This window comes from Cucurbita pepo, chromosome LG03, assembly GCF_002806865.2.
Source record: "Cucurbita pepo subsp. pepo cultivar mu-cu-16 chromosome LG03, ASM280686v2, whole genome shotgun sequence".
Lineage (NCBI taxonomy): Eukaryota > Viridiplantae > Streptophyta > Magnoliopsida > Cucurbitales > Cucurbitaceae > Cucurbita > Cucurbita pepo.
This window is the reverse complement of record NC_036640.1, coordinates 7,485,294-7,504,522: the sequence shown is the minus strand read 5'-3', so window position 1 is coordinate 7,504,522 and position 19,229 is coordinate 7,485,294. Positions and strand designations below refer to the sequence as shown.

The following is a 19,229-nucleotide window of genomic DNA, read 5'->3' as shown; positions in this document are numbered from 1 at the left end:
ATAGTGAAGGAAGAGGGGAGTTTTTGGGGGTAAAAGATTAAACAGGCTAGAGACATAGTGAAGGAAGAGGGGAAGAGTGGAGTTTTTGGGGGTAAAATTAGTTAGAGTGGGTCTGTAGTAAGAAATATGTTATTTTTTATTATATAAGGAAAATGGTGTCTTAGTAAAGCACCATAAAAATAAATGTGTTGCTCCTTCTCCCTTCAGAGCTCTACAAGAAGGCCTGTTTTCAATCATGTCTCACCTAGAGATTGAGCCGTCAAGAAGGGAGAGAGATCAAAAAATGAGTAAAGAATCGAGAGATAGGAGCCAAAGCATCGGTGCGATAGAAGATGATGCCTCAAACGAAATGAGTGTACTGATTCAAGAAAAGGAGGGATCTATCGCATTCAAATACCTGATATTGACAAAATGCAACTATGCAGCTTGGGCGATTAAGATGGAGGTATTTATGATGGCACAAGGTGTTTGGGAAACAATTGAGTCACCCGAAACAGTATATAACCGCAAAGATAAGATGGCTTTAGCAGCTCTTTATCAAAGTATTGGAGAAGATACGTTGCTACAATTGGGTGCAAGAAAACGGCCAACGAAGCCTAGATCATGTTCAAAAATATGAATCTAGGTGCGGAAAGAGTGAAAGAAGTTAGAGCGCAGACTCTCTGGCGGGAGTTTGAAGCGTTGAGGATGGGTGATTCAGAAAGTATTGATGAGTATTCTGGAAAACTAACCATTATTGTCAACAAATTAAGAGGCCTCGGCAATACTGTGGATGATATCCAAGTAGTTAAGAAACTTCTACGATTCACCTATGCAAAGTTTCTTCAAATCACTTCAACGATTAAGGATTTCAGTGATCTCAAAACGAAATCCGTTGATGAGGTTATTGGATCACTCAAGGCACATGAAGAAAGGTTACAAGGGTTTGGAGAAAAAGATGAAACCGTTCTCCTCACTCGTGCAGAATGGAAGGAACGAGAGAATGCAAAATCCTCAAAGAAAGAATGGAAGGATCAAAGGTAGTTCTAGAGGAGGCAGGGAACGAGGTCGTGGAAGATGGAGAGGCCGTGGGAGAAGTGACTGGCATCGAGGAGATGAAGGAGAGTTATAAACTCAGAAGAAGAAATTCGACAAAAGTAAAATTAAATGTTACAGGTGTCAGCAGATGGGACACTTCGCATCAGAGTGTTCCACAGAAGACGAACAACTCAACTTGATAGAGATGAAAAAGGATGAGGAGTCTTCATTGCGGATGACAGAGGCGTGTGAAATTAAAATCACACATGACAAAGAGCCTGATTCTGATGTTGAATGAAACTATAGTGCTGCCACCAGCCAATATTGGAGCTGAAAATTCCTGGTACCTAGATACCAATTTGTAGAATTAAAATTTGCTCTGATACCAATTTGTAGAAAATAACAATCTGCTCCGATACCAACTTGTAGAAAATAGACGCTCGCTCTGAAACTAACTCATTTAGATAACTCTCACGAAACTGTGAAGGAGGTGTCAAGACGGGAGAGACAAGGAGACAAAGAAATTCTCAAAACCCTTTTCTATTACACTATACTTTAACTCTGTAACTCTTGCTCTACTTGCCCTAACTTCTCTTTGCAAGGGAAAACCTATTAATTTATAGGTTTTCTAAAACCTAAAATTGGCTATCCCATAACCCACTCTCTCCTAAAATGATTGTTTGCCCTTCATTTTTTCTTTGGCCTCTTCCTTTTACAACTCAAATTTCAAAAGCCTTCCTAAAAATAAAGAAATTAAAAAACTACCTTTTTTTTTTTCATTTAAGTTGATTCCCAACACTAGCAACCACATGTCAGAACAAAGGAGGGTGTTTCGTGAGCTAGACGCATCTGTTGTTAGAAAGATATGTTTTGGTGATAAATCTGTAATAGACATTTGTGGTCGAGGAATAATGCTCTTCAAATACAAAACCGATGAGCACTTGATCTTATCGCAAGTCTATTACATACCTAAACTTAAAAGCAATATAATAAGTTTGGGACAACTGGACGAGAGTGGAAATAAAATTGTCATAGAGGACAGTGTGATGAAGAAATATGACAAGGCTTGGAACCTGATTATTATGGTGACCAGACAATCCAACAGATTGTATGTAGCACAGTTGAAGCTTGCGGATCAGGTATGTTTAATGACAGATATCAGTAACGGTGGTTGGCTCTGGCACGCGAGGTATGGACACCTAAATTTTCACTCTTTAAAGCAATTAAATGACAAAAGAATGGTTGAAGGGTTACCGAAAATCACCCAGGTCAATCAATTCTGTGATGGGTGTCTATGTGGACCTATTTCGCCAATGACTCATGGAGGTAACAAATATTTTATGTTACTAGTGGATGATTTTTCATGATTTATGTTGGTGTTTTTGTTGAAAAACAAGAATGAAACACTGATGATATTTAAAAAGTTCAAGATCAGTGTGGAGGTAGAGAAAGGCAAGAAGATTAAGAGCTTTAGAACCGATCGTGGAAGAGAGTTTGTATCTACTGCTTTTAAAGGCTATTGCGAGAATGAAGACATGAAGAGATTTATTACTCCACCATTTTCACCATAGCAAAATGGCGTAGTAGAAAGGCGTAATCGAACGGTTGTAGAGATGACCAGATGTATGTTAAAGAGCAAACAGATGCCTGCAAAATTTTGGGGAGAAGCTGTCAAAACTGCCGTGTATATTTTGAATAGATCGCCAATAAAAGGAGTTGTAGATGATACACCGTATCAAGCTTGGTTTGACAAGATACCGAAGGTTCATCACTCTAGAATCTTCTGGTGTCTTGCTCATGCAAGAATATATATTCTCACATTTCTAAACTTGCTGATAGAGTGTAAAGACAATTATGTTGGGATATAAAGATGGAACAAAAGCTTACAGACTATTGGATCCACAAAAGTACAGAATTATGGTGAGCAGGAATGTGTTATTCGAAGAGGAGAAAAAGTGGTGTTGGGAAGAAATAACAAACGGTGATGATGAACAAAGAAGAACTTTCACCGTTCAAATTTCAGAAAAACATAGTAGAATAGAGGAGAGGAATATTGAACAAATTGAAGTTGATCCAGATGAAAGGCAAAGGGAAAATTCGTCCTCAACTTTATCAACGCCAGATAGTACCTCAAATGCATCATCATCAAGCTCGTTGATGCCGAAAAAGTTCAGGCCTCTAAAAGATATAACGAAGTGAGGAGGAAGCAGTGGGTCTTTGTTTTCTTTCTATAGAGGAGCTAACCTCATATGAAGAAGCGGCTAAGAATGAAAACTGGAGGAATGCCATGAAGTCCGAGATTCTCTCCATTGAAAAGAACAGAATGTGGGAACTCACTGACTTGAAAATCATAAAGCAATTGGCATCAAATGGATTTTCAAATTAAAGAAAACTCAGATGGAAAAATCATGAAACATAAGACTAGACTCGTGGCAAAGGGATATGCACAGCAGTTTGGTGTAGATTACAGTGAATTATTCGCACCATTAGCCAGATTAGAAACAGTGAGATTAATTCTTGCCTATGCCGCCATTAAAAACTGAGAAGTACATCACATGGATGTGAAGACAACTTTTCTGAATGGCGAGTTAGAAGAGGAGGTGTATGTTGTTCAACCAGAAGGGTTCGATGACAAGGAAAATCCAAACATGGTATTAAAACTACGTAAAGCCTTGTATGGATTAAAATAGGCTCCGAGGGCCTGGAATTTGAAACTTGATCAATGTTTACAGTCACTTGGTTTTGTTAGATGTCCACAGGAATATGCTCTCTACAAGGAAATTAATGGAGTTGAAGCAATGATTATCGGCACATATGTGGATGACTTAATCATAGCCGGCTCAAACAAACAAGTTATAGCTAAGTTCAAGGAAGAGATGCACCAGAAATTTGAGATGAGCGATCTTGGACTTTTGAGCTATTACTTGGATATTGAGGTACGACAAAGCAGTGAATCAATCACTTTATGTCAGGCCGGATATGCAAGAAAAATCCTAGAGAAGCTAGGAATGGGGGAGTGCAATCCTTGTTCGATTCCCATGGAACCAAGAATGAAGATGAGCAAACATGGGAATGGAGAACCTGCGGTTGACAAAATACTTTACAGAAGTGCTATTGGAAGCTTACACTATCTGGTTAATACCTGGCCCGACATAGCCTACTCAGTTGGTGTGATGAGTAGATACATGGAGGCACCAACAACTTCACATCTCATAGCAGTAAAACAAATATTGAGGTATGTGAAAGGTACTCTAAGTTTCGATTGTGTTTATAAGAAGTTATCGAATGTGGAGCTGGTAGGATTTAGCGACAGTGATATGGCTGGACATATTGATGATAGGAAGAGTACAACTGGATGTTGTACTATTTGGGAGTAAATCCAATAATCCGGGTATCACAGAAGCAGAAGGTGGTGGCTTTGTAGTCATGCGAGGCTGAGTATATAGCCACAACTCCTGGAACATGTCAAGAAGTATGGTTGGACAGGATTTTGAGTAACATCAGTCAACTGCAAGTAAAACCCAAGCTTAATGTTGACAACAAGTCAACTATAGCGTTGACGAAATTTTTTGTTTACCATGATCAAAGTAAGCACATTGATACCAGGTTCCATTTTATTCGCCAGTGTGTGCAAACTGAAGCTATTAAACTGGAATATGTGGACACAGATGAACAGTTGTCGGATATTCTGACAAAGCCGTTAGCAAGACAACGGTTCCTAGAGTTAAGAGAGAAGATTGGCTTGAAGAAAGTCGATTAAGCATAGTTAAACAAGTTGAGATGAGTGATTGTTGGTTATAAACTTGTTTTATTTATTTATTTTGCTTGGTAAGTTTTTGGTTAAAAATAGCTATTTTGTATTTATTTTATTTTTGTTGTTCATTCCTCCATTAAAAAAAATTGCTGGAGATATCGTGAGTGGGAGTAGTGGAAGAGTGAAACTAGTTTAAGAGATATCATGAGTGGTTGCTGATTTGTAGCAAGAAATTTGTTATTTTTTTATTATATAAGGAAAATTGTGTAAGTTAGTGACACACCACAGGAAAAGGAGATAAGTTTAATTTGTGTGTCTTTGCTCCTTTCCCGCTTCTGTTGTTTTTTACTTTCATGGACACCTGAATTTTCACTCGTTAAAGCAATTAAATGACAAAAGACACCTGAATTTTCACTCGTTAAAGCAATTAAATGACAAAAGAATGGTTGAAGGGTTGCCGAAAATCACTCAGGTCAATCAATTCTGTGATGAATGTTTAATTGGAAAGCAGTATAAGACTCCTTTTCCGCAAACAACAACATATCGTGTGAAGGAGTCATTAGATCTCGTCCATTGACATCTATGTGGACCTATTTCTCCAATGACTCATGGAGGTAACATATATTTTATGTTACTAGTGGATGATTTTTCACGATTTATGTTGGTGTTTTTGTTGAAAAACAAGAATGAAACACGGATGATATTTAAAAAGTTCAAGATTAGTGTGGAGGTAGAGAAATGCAAGAAGATTAAGAGCTTTAGAACCGACCATGGAGGAGAGTTTGCATCTACTGCTTTTAAAGACTATTGCGAGAATGAAGGCATGAAGAGATTTCTTACTACAACATTTTCACCACAGCAAAATGACGTAGTAGAAAGGCGTAATCGAACGGTTGTAGAGATGACCAGATATATGTTAAAGAGCAAAGAGATGCCTGCAAAATTTATCAACTAGATGTAAAGTCAGTCTTCTTATATTGGAGAACTAAGAGAAGAGGTTTATGTTGAGCCGCCACCGGGATATGAAAGGCAATGAGCATAAGATATACAAACTAAAGAAGGCTTTATACAGATTGAACAAGCTCCTAAAGCTTGATACAGTCGAGTAGAGTCTTATTTTGTGAAGCAAGCCGAAAAATGTCCTTATGAGCACACTTTGTTCATCAAGACGGTAAAATTTTTATTGTATGTCTCTATGTTGATGATCTAATTTTTACTAGTAACGATGAACATACGTTTGCTAAGTTTAAGCAGTCTATGATGGATGAATTTGATATGATTAATCTTGAAAAGATGAAATATTTTCTTGATATTGAAGTTATGCAAATCTCAAATAGAATTTTTACTCGTCAAAAGAAGTATATGTATAGGAAGTGTTGGAGAGGTTTGGAATGAGTGAATGCAATTCAGCTCCCGACCCTATTGTTTCACGTACAAAACTTGTGAAAAATTTGAATGGTTTAATGATAGATCACACACTTTATAAACAGATAGTGGGAAGTTTGATGTATTTAACTACGACACGACCAAATATAATGTTTGTGGTTAGTTTCATTAGCAGATACATGGAACATCTAAAAGTAGCAAAAAAAAAAAAAGGGTGTTGAGATATTTGAAGGGTACTAGCAATTTTGGATTGTTGTATAGGGAGGGAGGAAATGAAGAGTTGAGTACTTTTATAGATAGTGGTTATGTTGGTGATATAGAAGATGGAAAGAGCACTTCAGGCTATTAAGTACAGGAGTTGTTTCATGGTTTCAAGAAAACAACCTGGGGTGACTCTATCTACTACCGAAGCAGAATTTGTTGCTACTCGTTCTTGTACCTGTCAAGCCTACTACAATTTTTTGTAATAATAGTTCAACCATTCAATTTTCTAAAAATTCTGTTATAAATTATTGTAGCAACATATAAATGTTTGTTTTCATTTTCCTCGAGAGTCGTCAAATGAAAGAATTGTGAAGATAGTTCTTATTCGTACACAAAATCAAGTCGCATATATCATGAGCAAACCTTTAAAGATTGATATTTTTCTAAAGATGCGTGGTATGTTAGAGTTTGAATCACATCTCAACGAGAGGGGCTGAGAAACTATATATATATAGAGAGAGAGAGAGAGCGAGAGGAGTGAGCTATTTACTGGTGGCGATACTATTACGTGCGACAGTCCCACATCGGAAGGGATGAAGTCGCGGAAGATCGAAGGTGTTGGGCTTGCATGGGTGAGGAGATGAAAACAAGAAAGGGCTGGCAACTCAAATTTTAAATGAAAAACATATCATTTTTGTAATTAACATCAAATAACCTTAGTTCACTTAAACAACTCCTCAAACTTCTAATTTTTAACCTCAAATTTTCTCCACAGCTTAATTTAACTTCAATCATTCATCATATCTAACCAAAATATACAGAAATATTGCTACACACACACAATTAAACAACTCACAGAGGCAAGTTAATATACATTATAATATATAGATACTGCTTGTTCTTGTAGTTCCTTGTGTCGCATTCTATGTAATATAATATATAACTAAGTAGAAGAAGGAAAAAAAAAAGGTACCTGGAGGATAACTTGTACTTATACATGTCTATATCATATTGTAGCTACGCTAAAGAAAGGGTATGCAAATTAAGGCCTAAATTTTCTATAAATCTAAGCTAAGCCATTTCAAACACTTAATGCAAAGGTTCACGATTGTTGATGGGTGGCTTGCGGTGACCCCAATCCTTATAATCTTTGTGCATCAAATTGGCTATCTCTCTGGCTGCCTTCACAAGCCTTTGAGTTTCTTCCTCCCTCCTCGATACCCTCTTGGAGCTGCTTGAATTCTTCCATCTTTTTGCCTCACTAGTGTCCTGCACAACAAATGTGAGCTTAGAATTGAAGTGGGAAAACAAAATTGAGAGAGGGAAAGAGAGAGAGAGACCTGATGGTTAAGTTGAGAGGTTTGATGAAACTTGTTTGAGCTCTTTGTGTTTTGTCCTGCATGAAACCATATGAATTGCTAAATACTTACAAGCATTGATTTTGAGTACTCTTTTTGTGGTTTGATGATATTACAAAATATTATATGTATATATATTTGGACCCATTTAAGTAGCTAACACAAAACCAAAAAAGATCCTATAAAAGGGGGTGTGATTAATTATGCTTAGGAGGGTGGTGTAGAGGCCCTTTATAATCTGCACCAAATGTTACAAAGCCAGCAACATTGAGCTTCCTACCACCATTCTTACAATTTTTTACACTACCAACTCCAAAATCACCCTTTTCATCTTCCAAGTTACAATTTTTGACACCTGAAATTCTTGAGCTTTCTTGATCTTCTTCTTCTCTCTCATCATTTGTAGTACTCTCTCTCCTCATTATCCTGTTTATTGCCACTCTCATTCTTCCACTCCCCATTTTCCTCATGTTCATGGCATCAAATCCCACAAGGGTTTCCTCCTAAAAATGAAAAACAAAATGATTAGAGTATTGGTTTTCGAAATTGTAAAATTAGTGAAAGAGAGGTTAATTAATCACCTTTTGAAGAGAGGATTCAGAAAATTGAGCTCCAATAGCCAGCAATGGTGCATCAATGTGATCTACAAAGCGGGAGATTTGAGAAAAAAAGTGGATTTTTAAGGAAAGAATAAAGAAAGTAAGTTGTGTAATACCTTGGAGAGCATGAGAGAGAGAGAGAAGGAAGATGGGTAAGGTGAAGAAGATGGTGGTGATGTTCTTCATCTTTGGGTCAGTTATGGATTGTTTGTGATTTTGGGGTGTTTGATGGAAGGAGGGGAAAAGAGTGAGATCCATGAAGGGTTGTTTGTTTTATATAAACAGTGTTGTGTTGGTGAAAGGCAAAAGAGTCAAAGCTTTTCTAGGGTTTCCAATCACAAAAACCCTAAAAAAATACTTTTTTTGTTCTTGGTATCTGCATAAGCTTAGAAAATCTAAACAAAACCCAACTTTTTATTTATAAAAACAAATCATGAGAAGGGTTTTTTATTTTCTTTTTTTATTTTTTTATTTTTATAAAGGGTAAAAAAGATGTCTCCTTTGATTCCATATAGTCTTCAATTCAATAAAGTATACATTTGGACAAAACTTGAAGCTTGGGTTTCGTATTACCATGCATGCTTAGAAATACTTCTCTCTTTCGTGTATATATATATATATATATCTATACCACTCATTTCATAGGAGTGTTCTTAGTTGTCACCTTCGTAAATTTTTTTAACTATAAAATTTTTAAGTTGAGTTGGTTCGATTCGTTTATTAAATGTTTATTTTTTTTAATCAAACTTATAGGGTAGTTAGTGAAACATACATTTATTTATTTCAACCATTGAATTTAAATTTACCATTCATTGTATTCATATTTTATCTTAAATTTTTTATAATTTTTTATATTTTAATTAGAAATTAAATACGAAGAAAATTTACTTGTTCCTCCACCGGTAAATTAGGTTGGAACAAGTAAATCAGATCTAACCTTTTTTAGAAAAAAAAAAAAAGTAAGAACTAATTAAAATCGATTAAAAATATATCAGGAATGAATAGACATAATTAAAAAAAAAAATGGTTAAAATAAACCAAAAGTCAAAAGTAGTTGTGAACAGAATTAAAAAAACAAAAAAAATGTGAAGGGAAAAAAAAGATTTAGAAAGTGTTGAATGTTTGTATGAAAATAATATTTTAATAAATATATATTTTTATAAGTAATTTGCTCAAACATATTATACCGTTATAGTATCTAATAAAAATAGGTTAATAGACATTATATTTCTTAGACACTTAATAAATATTAAATCTAAATTAAAAAAAAAATAGAATTTGTTAATTAATTATATAGACAAATTATAAATATGTACTTATTTTAGAATAATAAAAAATTAACGAAACTTTTTATAGATAAAAAGTTAATAGAATTCAATTATAATTTTCAATTTTAAAGATTTCATCAAAATCCACGTTATTTTTAATTTTAAGAATTTTAAATACGAAATAATAGACTCAATTTAGAAAAAAAAAAAAAAAGAGATAGAATAAGTATGTTAGATATTTGTTTACCCCCAATAATTGGACAAGTCTTAAACTACTATTTGAAAAGTTATGTTATAAATGAAATGATTTATGAGATCACATAATATATAAGGAATGTATGTAGTTGTCTTGCATGATTTATTTATAATAGAAAGTGTATGGGGACCTTATGCATAATTGTACGTTCACATGCATTAGAATACTCTTTTTATGATGAGTACAGAGTACGCTATGAGACTGAAATGACCATCATGTTTGACATGGTGCACGACGATCGTTGTACCTTGGGGGTCCGGCTACAGTCCAGAGGAGTTAGCCCCGACTAGTACGCCCAAGGGGTGTGCAAGCCCGTCTGCTAGGTCCATACTCGCACGTGTGGGTCGTGTGTAGAGAAACATTACACATCCGACTTACCCGGACTAAAAGCCACCTAAGAGAATACGATTTTAAATGATAGGCCTCATTCATATAGCATGTTTTTGCATTCCCTGACTCTAATAGTAGGGTCACCTATTCGATATTTTTTAAAATACTAAAGTCTTGTACTACTCTTATATTTCAGCATTCTCTAACTCTAACAGTGGAGTCACCTCCTCGATATTTCTTAAAATACTCAAAGTATTGTACTATTCTTATATTTTAGGTAAAGGTAAGACACCCATGTACGGTTGATGACGATGTTGGGTTAAAGACCATGAAACCTATGTTAGGGTAACTGTATTTTAAATGAATGTTTTTACATAAAAAGATTACATCATACACATGGTAGCGGGTCTATTTCGATAAAAAGTTATGTTTTTTTTTTCTTTTGAGAATCACGTGTTTGAATTTAAGAGGAGGTAATTTTTATATATTAGGAAGAGATATGGTTTGTTGATGATGAGAAATATTAGTATAATCTCAAGTTGTAGCCAAAACACAGCTAGCTTAGGGCCCTATTAAATGGAAAAATAGGAGTAGCTAGGTCAATGGGTTGGAAGAGGTTTAAGTCAGAGATTTACACAACTTGGAATGTTGTTTCCTAATAACTCACCTAACTATGCTCTTCGTTAATTTTATAAATAATCAATTATATTTTTGTTACCATTTTTTGTGGTCAAACTTTGTTTTTCCTCTTTTCTAGTTTTGAAGCATCCGAATCTTTTTCTTATTTATTTATTTATTTTTGGGTGATTCAAAATGGTACCACACACACACACAGCTGTTCATGTTTCTTACTATTCAACCCTAAAATTTCCTTTCTCCCCCACAAACCTATCACTTTCTAAGTATATTCTTAGTGGGGTTTTCTATTAATTATATTTTAATTTTATCATAAAAATAATTAAAATGTGGAAGCTATCTAAAATGAATGGTTTCATGGCTTCTAGTACACCTCAACCATTCTCGATCCTCCTACTTTTATCTTAAAATGTTTGAAAAAGGTTCAATATTTAAAACTAATCAATAAGTGTCTCAGCTGTTTGATAAAAAAACGTAAATAAATGCAATATGTGGTAGGGAGGGAAACCCTACCCAATTGAAACGAATCAAGTGTACCTATATGCAAGCTCTTCGTGCACAAATGCGAAAAGAAAATCTTAAATTAATTTCATTTCATTTCAAATGATTGCGACCCTTGAAAATTTGATTTAAATATATCCAAGAATCTCATCGAATATCTTAAGAAAAAAAACTGATCAAATATCTCAAGAAAAAAACACAAGTTTGAGGTTCGAATCGAGCAGTATTGATCATCTCAAGCTTGAATGATTCTAAGCATCTGACCTAAATGGTATANAAAAAAAAAAAAAAAAAAAAAAAAAAAAAAAAAAAAAAAAAAAAAAAACTAATGAAAACTCTTAATCTTTGACGAGTCATTTAAAGAGTGACAACCTTCATACTTTGTAATTATATTTAGTCACGGTATAAATGTAATCTTAGAGTAAATAACAATTTTAAAATACAATATGGAAACACCATAACTATAGGTTAACATCCCCAAGTTTTATAACCATCCAAAAATAAATGAAGTTGGATTCTTTTTTAATATAGCATAAAATGTAACATCATGTGATAATTTGAGCAACATTTTCTTCACATTTGTCTTGAAGTTTATATTGCATGATTGATGTCTTGGTTCATATCAACATGTCTCTGACTTCTCTTGGATCCAGGAAAAAAAATTGACCTTGTATTTATTTCATTCCACAAAATCCTTCCTAGGTATGATTATGAGTAAGCTTATGTTCGTGCAATAATTATGTATAACATAGCATATACTCATATCATAACTCGTAACTCACATTAGTGACATCCATATCATTCATCACTTATTTGTACATCACACATTACTCATCATTCAGTTTCAATAACTCATGACTATCATTATAATGACTTATGCAAATATAAAATAAATAACGACTTATGCAAATATAAAATAAATACTTCATTCAACTTAAAATGCAATGACAGACTGAACCGAATCGTATCGCGTTGAACCATAGAGCATTGAATCGTGATCTTATGCATTGTTCCAAACATATGTGTTGAACCCACACTTATATTTATATTTCAAGTAAAGTATTGATCATTACTCTCGTAAATTAAACTAATGTCAACTTGAGAATGGCATATACCTACTAAACAATTTGAAATGGTTAGAATAGAGCATAGGGGTATATTATCTATGAAAAAAAAAAGCATAAACTTACTATTTACAGCTTAATTCTACCATATTACTCAAAATATTGAAAGAAAAAAAAATTTATTTATTATTTTAATAGTAAGAAGAAGGTTAATAAAGTAATGAAAGAAAGCATTGGATACTGAGAATATGATGACCAGGTGGAAGAGAGAGAGAGCGAGGAATGAGGAAACCAAAATGAAAGCATCAAATTAAGAGCCTTTGGGAAACATTGCAAGTGATTGTTTATCGAATTACTAAAACCCTTTTAATTTCTTATACAATTAAAATTAATATGTATGTTTTATATATAAACATGTCTTTAATTAATCAATGCCAATATTTAAATTATACATTAATATTTTTTGGTTTGGTTTGAAGAACACGAGGGCGTGGCCTCCCATGTTCTTGTTTTCTTTCTCTTTCAAAAGTGAGGGAGAGAGATTATTAATACCAAAAGTTCACATAAGTATTCAGGAGTCTCGGCGTTGGTGTGATATTGTCGACTAAGCATAAGCTCTCATCGTTTTACTTTTGATTTTTAAAAAAAGTTACGTATCGATGAGATAATGTCCCTCATTTTATATACCCATCATTTTCTCTATTCACTTATATACCTATGATCATCCCCTTATTTAGTTAATGTGGGACACTAACAATACTCCATATTTTTGTTTCATAGCCTTGTCTTTAACTGAAAACATTTTGAAAAAAATAGTGAGTCTTAAAAATACTCATTTCAACACTCTCCCTGTAACGACCCTAAATTTCCACATACTCAGAGTCGCTACTAACGTCTCATGCTCATCTATAATGCGGAAATATAACTCTTACATGAACATAGTTGATAACGTAAACTTAAAAAAAAAAAGTTTAAAACAACTTCTTCTCTGGAAAACACAGCCATGGTCTTACGTGTTTAAATATGAAATACTGAAATTTAGAGAAAACAAAAACAAATACAAAATAATTTAAAACAATGAAATGCAAAACAACCTATTCTAACTTAAGACTAGAAATTTAAATATGAATCTACCCTATGCACGTGCCACAGTCTCTGCTCGCGATGCCGCCGTCCTCCGTACAAGTGCGCCTTGCCTTTACCTGAAAAATGATGTGGCACACGGCCTGAGTATTTCAAAGAATACTCAGTAAGTGGCCCCACTATAGGGGCCATGCAAATGCAAACACATGCAATCATGATTTAGGGACCTATCTCTAATCATCTTAGGGGTGGCCTCCAGTCTCGGACAAATTGGATGTGTAGTACTTCCCTACACACGACTCACACGTGCGAGTGTGAGTCCCCAGGGCGCTCGCACACCCCCTGGACCCTCTGGTCAAGCTAATCTGTAGCGACGTCCGGAGGTCAGCGGAACCCCATAGTGTCATGCGCCTCATGAACACCCTCATCTGTGTGCTTTCGCACCTGTGCGCATTCGCGCTCATCATAAGGTGCGCGTCCGCACTCATCATCTCTAGGGGAAGTAGCCCTATGCTTATGAACATACAAAATGCATGAGGTCCCTCTAAATCCATCGTAATGTCTCTTCTGACACAACCCTCTAGTCTCATCTCTTTGTTACTCTAGGTAACGCATATCGTGGATATTTATATTAATATCATTTTCATGCTCTTAGGGTTGTGTCCTACGTCGATCTAACGACATGATGCAATATGGCACTCATCATCATCTAGCATGCTCAATATGGAAAACATCATCATATTAAGGTAAAAATCATGCAATCATCATGCTCATCATAATGCCACAACGTGCGTCAAACATATCAAGCGTCACTCAACAAAATATGTATATACCGCACATATCATCAAGCATCATAATCCACACATCATCATAACTCATACAATTATTTAGCCTATCCTATAGTAAGGCCACTTACTTGGTTGGCCTTGGCCGAAGTACTCCCTAAATAGCTAAACGTAAGCTCCTGTTCCGTGAGAGCTGCTTCCTACGTCGCCGGGGTTTGTTTCCTATCACACCGTTCACCACTTTCCGTTAGTATTTCACAAAAATTTACCTATAATTTAATAAATGTGAAATACGGCTCTAAAACGGCCTCAGATACCTTAATCGGGGCCGAAAACAGATCCGGGAGGGTCGAAACAGTGGAAACCGGGCTGAAAATAGGTGAGCCAAGCCGAACAGCCGCTGGAGCCGTCGGAGGAGCCACCGGAGCGTCACCGGAGGGAGCCGAGCCGAGCCAAGGGACTGCCTGCGCCGCTGTGTGACATGTGGCGGCAGTAGAGAGAGCCACGTCGAGTGGTAGTGTCGGGTCGAAGCGCGGGTCGCAGTCCGGTTCAGGTCGTGGTTCGGGTCGCGGGCTGTGGAAGGCTACTGGGCCAAGACTAATTGTTGGGCCTCGGCTTACTGGGCTGGGCCGCAATTGTTTGGTTTGTAGGCCGGCTCAATTGGACCGTGGGTCTAGTCTGGGTTGGTTCAACTAAACCGTAGCTTCTGGGCTGGTTTGAGGTTTGGGCCGCTGTAGTTGGGCTGGGCCGAAGGCAGAGGCCAAGGGAGGAATGGGCTGGCTCTCTCGGGTTTTGGGTTTGGGTTGACCCGAATCCGTGGATCTCGTCTTCCTTACCTGACTTCGGTCGATTTTCCAGCGAGCTTTCTCTCTCCTTCCCACGGCGTTTCCGTTGCCAATTTCGATCCTCTTTCTTCCCTTTTTCTCTTTGTTCGTCGTCCTTCTTTCTTTTCTGGGAGTTTTGCGGCCTAAAAAGCTCCTAAAAGCCACAGATCTAAGAACGATTAAGAAAACCTAATTTTCCGACCTCGGTTACCGACGACGACGCTTACGAAATAACACAAAACGCACCCTAAGTTATTGTGCTTTCGTTAGGGATCCTTCTCATGGTGGTAACAGGTCGTTTGGTGTCGGTTTGAGGGTGGTTTGAGGGCTCGTCGGAGAAACTGGACACTCGCCGACATTTGTCCGAAATCTCTCTCTCTCTCTCTCTCGAAATTTTCTATCTTTTCTCCCTTTGCAGATGTTCTGAAGATGCTGGGTGTCGTGGGCTGAGGGCTGGGCGTGCTGTGGCCGTCGTTTCGCGTGGGTTCCGCGAAACTCGGCGGTCGCCGGAAAACTCGCGGGTTTTCCAGCGACTGAGTTTTTTTTTTTTCTTGTTTTCTCGTTTTCTCGTTTTCCTCTTTTATTTATTTATTTATTATATATATTATTTTTTTCTTTCTTTCCCGGGTCGTTACACTCCCGTCAGAGAGTAAGAAAATGAATGGATCAATTTTCTTTTTAGAATGAGGTCACTCGCTCATGACCTGTCTTGAATTAGTGATATGAACTAAGACATCAATCATACAATATAAACTTCAAGGAAGATGTGAAGAAAATGTTGTTAAAGTTATCAAAAAAAAATGTTTCAATTCATGTCGCATTGAAGAAGAAACAAATTTTATTGTTATAAATTTTGGGTGGATCATAACGATGAATTATTGTGTTCTTTTAGTATATTTTAAAGCTTATTTACATAGTAGTTAATTATAACTCTTTTAATGTCTCATCAACCTTAAGAATTTTTTATTTTAAGACTATAGAGAATGTTATATGGTAAGATAGATTTCGAAAATATAGTAAAATGAACATTTGTGCTTTTTTAGCCAATGACTAAGTTTCTTTACAATTATATATAGTTTAGATTGTCAGGTAAAATCATTAAGCTTGACATGATCAATCTTACTTGTGGAATTATTCGAATCTCAAAATAAATGTTTTTGCATTGAGATATTTGACCAACAAGGTAATTTAAATCTTATTTTCGAATCTCAAAATAAATGTTCTTGCATTGAGATATTTGACCAACAAGGTAATTTAAATCTTATTTTCTTTGGAGTGATTCTATATCAATTAGTATTGTAAAACTCGATCTTAATTGACACATAGAGACACTAAGCATCAAGCATGTACACTAATGATCAGTTCTCAACAACTATGGAAGTTCAATAATGAGGAAAAAATAAAATTTTGGTTCTCTTGTCGTATATAAATAAGGATGGGTGTCTTGTTCTAGTAATATTATTGGTAGGATTCACTTTGTACTTATTATAAATAATTTGATCAAAATTGTTCATGTGAAGACTATTGTGCGCCGACAGCGGATCGAATGTACTCACAATGCCAACGAACGGAATTATACAAAGAGACACGAAGATATTTACGGGTTCGGAGAGAAGAAATTGTCCTATATCTACGGGTAGCAACCAATCACTAAAAATCAAAGTGTTTACAAGTGAATACCTCACTTCTCTCACTAAAATGTCACTAAATACAATGTGACACACCATCTCAATCAAATTCCTATATCCTCAGCCTTCTAGACAAACTTTTTATACCGGAACAATAGTTTGAATCATGAAATGTTATGGAATTAAATAAGGATTAATATTAAAATGGTTACAAAATTAATAACCAAATTAATAATATTTTTATTTAATCAAAACCTTTATAAATTGGTGTGAGTTAATAATTAAATTAAATAAAAAAAATTATGACAATTTATCATGAATTTCTTTTTTACCATCATCAAACCTGGCAGGTTTTCGAATTTCCCTTCGTGGTCTATTCCTAGTGATGGATTCAGGTTACTCCACTCTTTCATTTACGAGACTTTGCTCCACCTGATCTAAGACATCAGAGTTATTATCTACCTGCTCAATAGGTTCTTTAGTCGGAGCAATCACATAGGGAGAGAACACCACCTTCTCCACTTGCTTTAATGCCTCGTCATTATTTTCAATCTTCTGCAAAGACATTCTAGACTCATTGAATGTCACATCTCGACTATTGATAATCTTACTTGTTTCTGGACACCATAACCTGTAGCCCTCCATGCCTTTGCTAAAGCCCATAAACTTGACTTTTTTTTTTGCTCTAGGATCTAGGTTCGAGTCTGTCACATGATAATAAGCAGGACAACCAAACACATGCAAATTATCATAATCTCTAATTGGAGCACCTGACCATACCTCGAGCGAATTTTTTCCACCATTTCCAGAAACAAGTAAACAATTCACCAAGTAAATTGGGTAACTGAGAGCCTCAGCCCAAAATGCCTTACTCAATCCTGCTTGAGACACTATGCATTGAACTCTGGTTCATTCTCTCAGCAACTCCATTTTGTTGTGGCTTACCAGGAACAGTAAAGTGTCGAACGATCCTTCATCTCAACATACTTTAAGGAATGGATCATAAGTATATTCTCCACCGTTGTCTGATCTTAGCTTTTTTAATTTTCTGTCTGTCTGACTCTCTACCATTTTCTTCCACACTAGGAAGATTTGGATAACCTCATTTTTTTGCTTCATGGGATACATCCAAAATCTCCTCAAGTAGTCATCAATAAAGGTGACAAACCACCTTTTTCCTCCCCATGAGATATTCTTCGTGGGACCTCATACATCAGTGTGAACATAATCTAAGATGCCCTTTTTTTTTTTTTTTTGGGTGTGTTAGAAGTACCAAACTTCATATTTTTTTGTTTACCATATATACCATGTTAAAAAAAAAAACAATTTACTAGTTAGTGGCACCCTTAAGGACTCCTTGGTTCACCAATATCTAGAGCGCCTTCTCACCTGCATGTCCGAGTCGCATGTGCCATAATTTTGATATGTCTTGTTCTTTTGAACTTGCCACAGCAGCATGCCCAATTATCGTGGTTCCGTTGAGGTAGTATATGCCACCTCTTCTAGTCCTTTTAATTGCTACCAAAGCTCCACGAGATACTTTTAAATTCCCTCCTTCCAAAATGATGCGATAACCATTCGCATCCAGAACATGAAGGGAAACCAAATTTTTCTTCAAGTCAGGGACATACCTAACATCCTTGAGTTTTCGTACAACCCCATCAAACATCTTGATCTGTACTTAGCCAATTCCCATCATCTTGCAAGTACTATCATTGCCCATGTAGAAAACTCCACCGTTGAACTCTTTGAAGTCGAAGAACATATCTCTATTGGGACACATATGATAGGAACACCCCGAATCAAGAATCCATTCACTAATTTGGTTGACTGATAAGGAAATCGTAAGGCATTATCTGCTTATTTGTCATCATCTCTAACCAAATTGGACTTCGACCCCTTCTCTTTTATGATCAGGCAATCTTTCTTCCAATGACATTTCTGTCGACAATATGCACACTCACTTTTATCAAGCTTTCTCCAATTATCAGATCTACCTCTCGACTTTGATCGAAACTTTCATGTTCGCTCTTTTTCCAAGTAGAAGTTCTTCCAAGAGCAGTGAGAACATTTGAGCTAACATCTTGATATGCCTCCTTGTCCTTCTTTCGCACCTCATTATTTATTAAGGCATTTGAAACATCTTCAAATTCAAAATCAATGATTCCATGTACGAGGGTGGTTACTAAAAATTCATAGTACTCAGCAAAGAATTCAATGGCAACAACGCCTTGTCTTCGTCATCAATTATAACATCGAAATTGAGCAAATCAGTGATTATTTTGTTAAAATCATCCAAATGCTCAGCCATTGAGATATTCTCTTGTAATCAAAACAGAAGCCATTGAGATATCTTTCTTGTAATCAGAACAGAAGAGTTTCTTCTTCAAATGAAATTTATTTTCCACACTCTTCTACATATATTTCGCCTCAAGCTTATCCCATAGTTCTTTGGCCATCACCTTCGTAAATGGATACTTCTAATTCTTGCCAAGACACGATCGAATAATTCCACAAGCTTGTCGATTTAATTTCT

General features: G+C 35.8%; 1 protein-coding gene across 1 annotated transcript; it reads left to right on the top strand.

The window, feature by feature from the left end:
* Positions 1-283: 283 nt before the first annotated feature.
* Positions 284-1,315, top strand: LOC111789827. Its single transcript, XM_023670529.1, has 3 exons — positions 284-542; positions 626-1,019; positions 1,156-1,315. Exons 1-3 carry the CDS (start codon positions 284-286, stop codon positions 1,313-1,315), a joined length of 813 nt encoding a protein of 270 aa, XP_023526297.1.
* Positions 1,316-19,229: the final 17,914 nt, after the last annotated feature.

Bases quoted from the DNA above. Each gene is read 5' to 3' on its own strand.
- LOC111789827 (XM_023670529.1), top strand. From the start codon at position 284: ATGAGTAAAGAATCGAGAGATAGGAGCCAAAGCATCGGTGCGATAGAA. The intron at 543-625 runs GTATTGGAGAAG...ATATGAATCTAG, and splicing joins TTTAGCAGCTCTTTATCAAA to GTGCGGAAAGAGTGAAAGAA. The intron at 1,020-1,155 runs GTAGTTCTAGAG...TAAATGTTACAG, and splicing joins AAAGAATGGAAGGATCAAAG to GTGTCAGCAGATGGGACACT.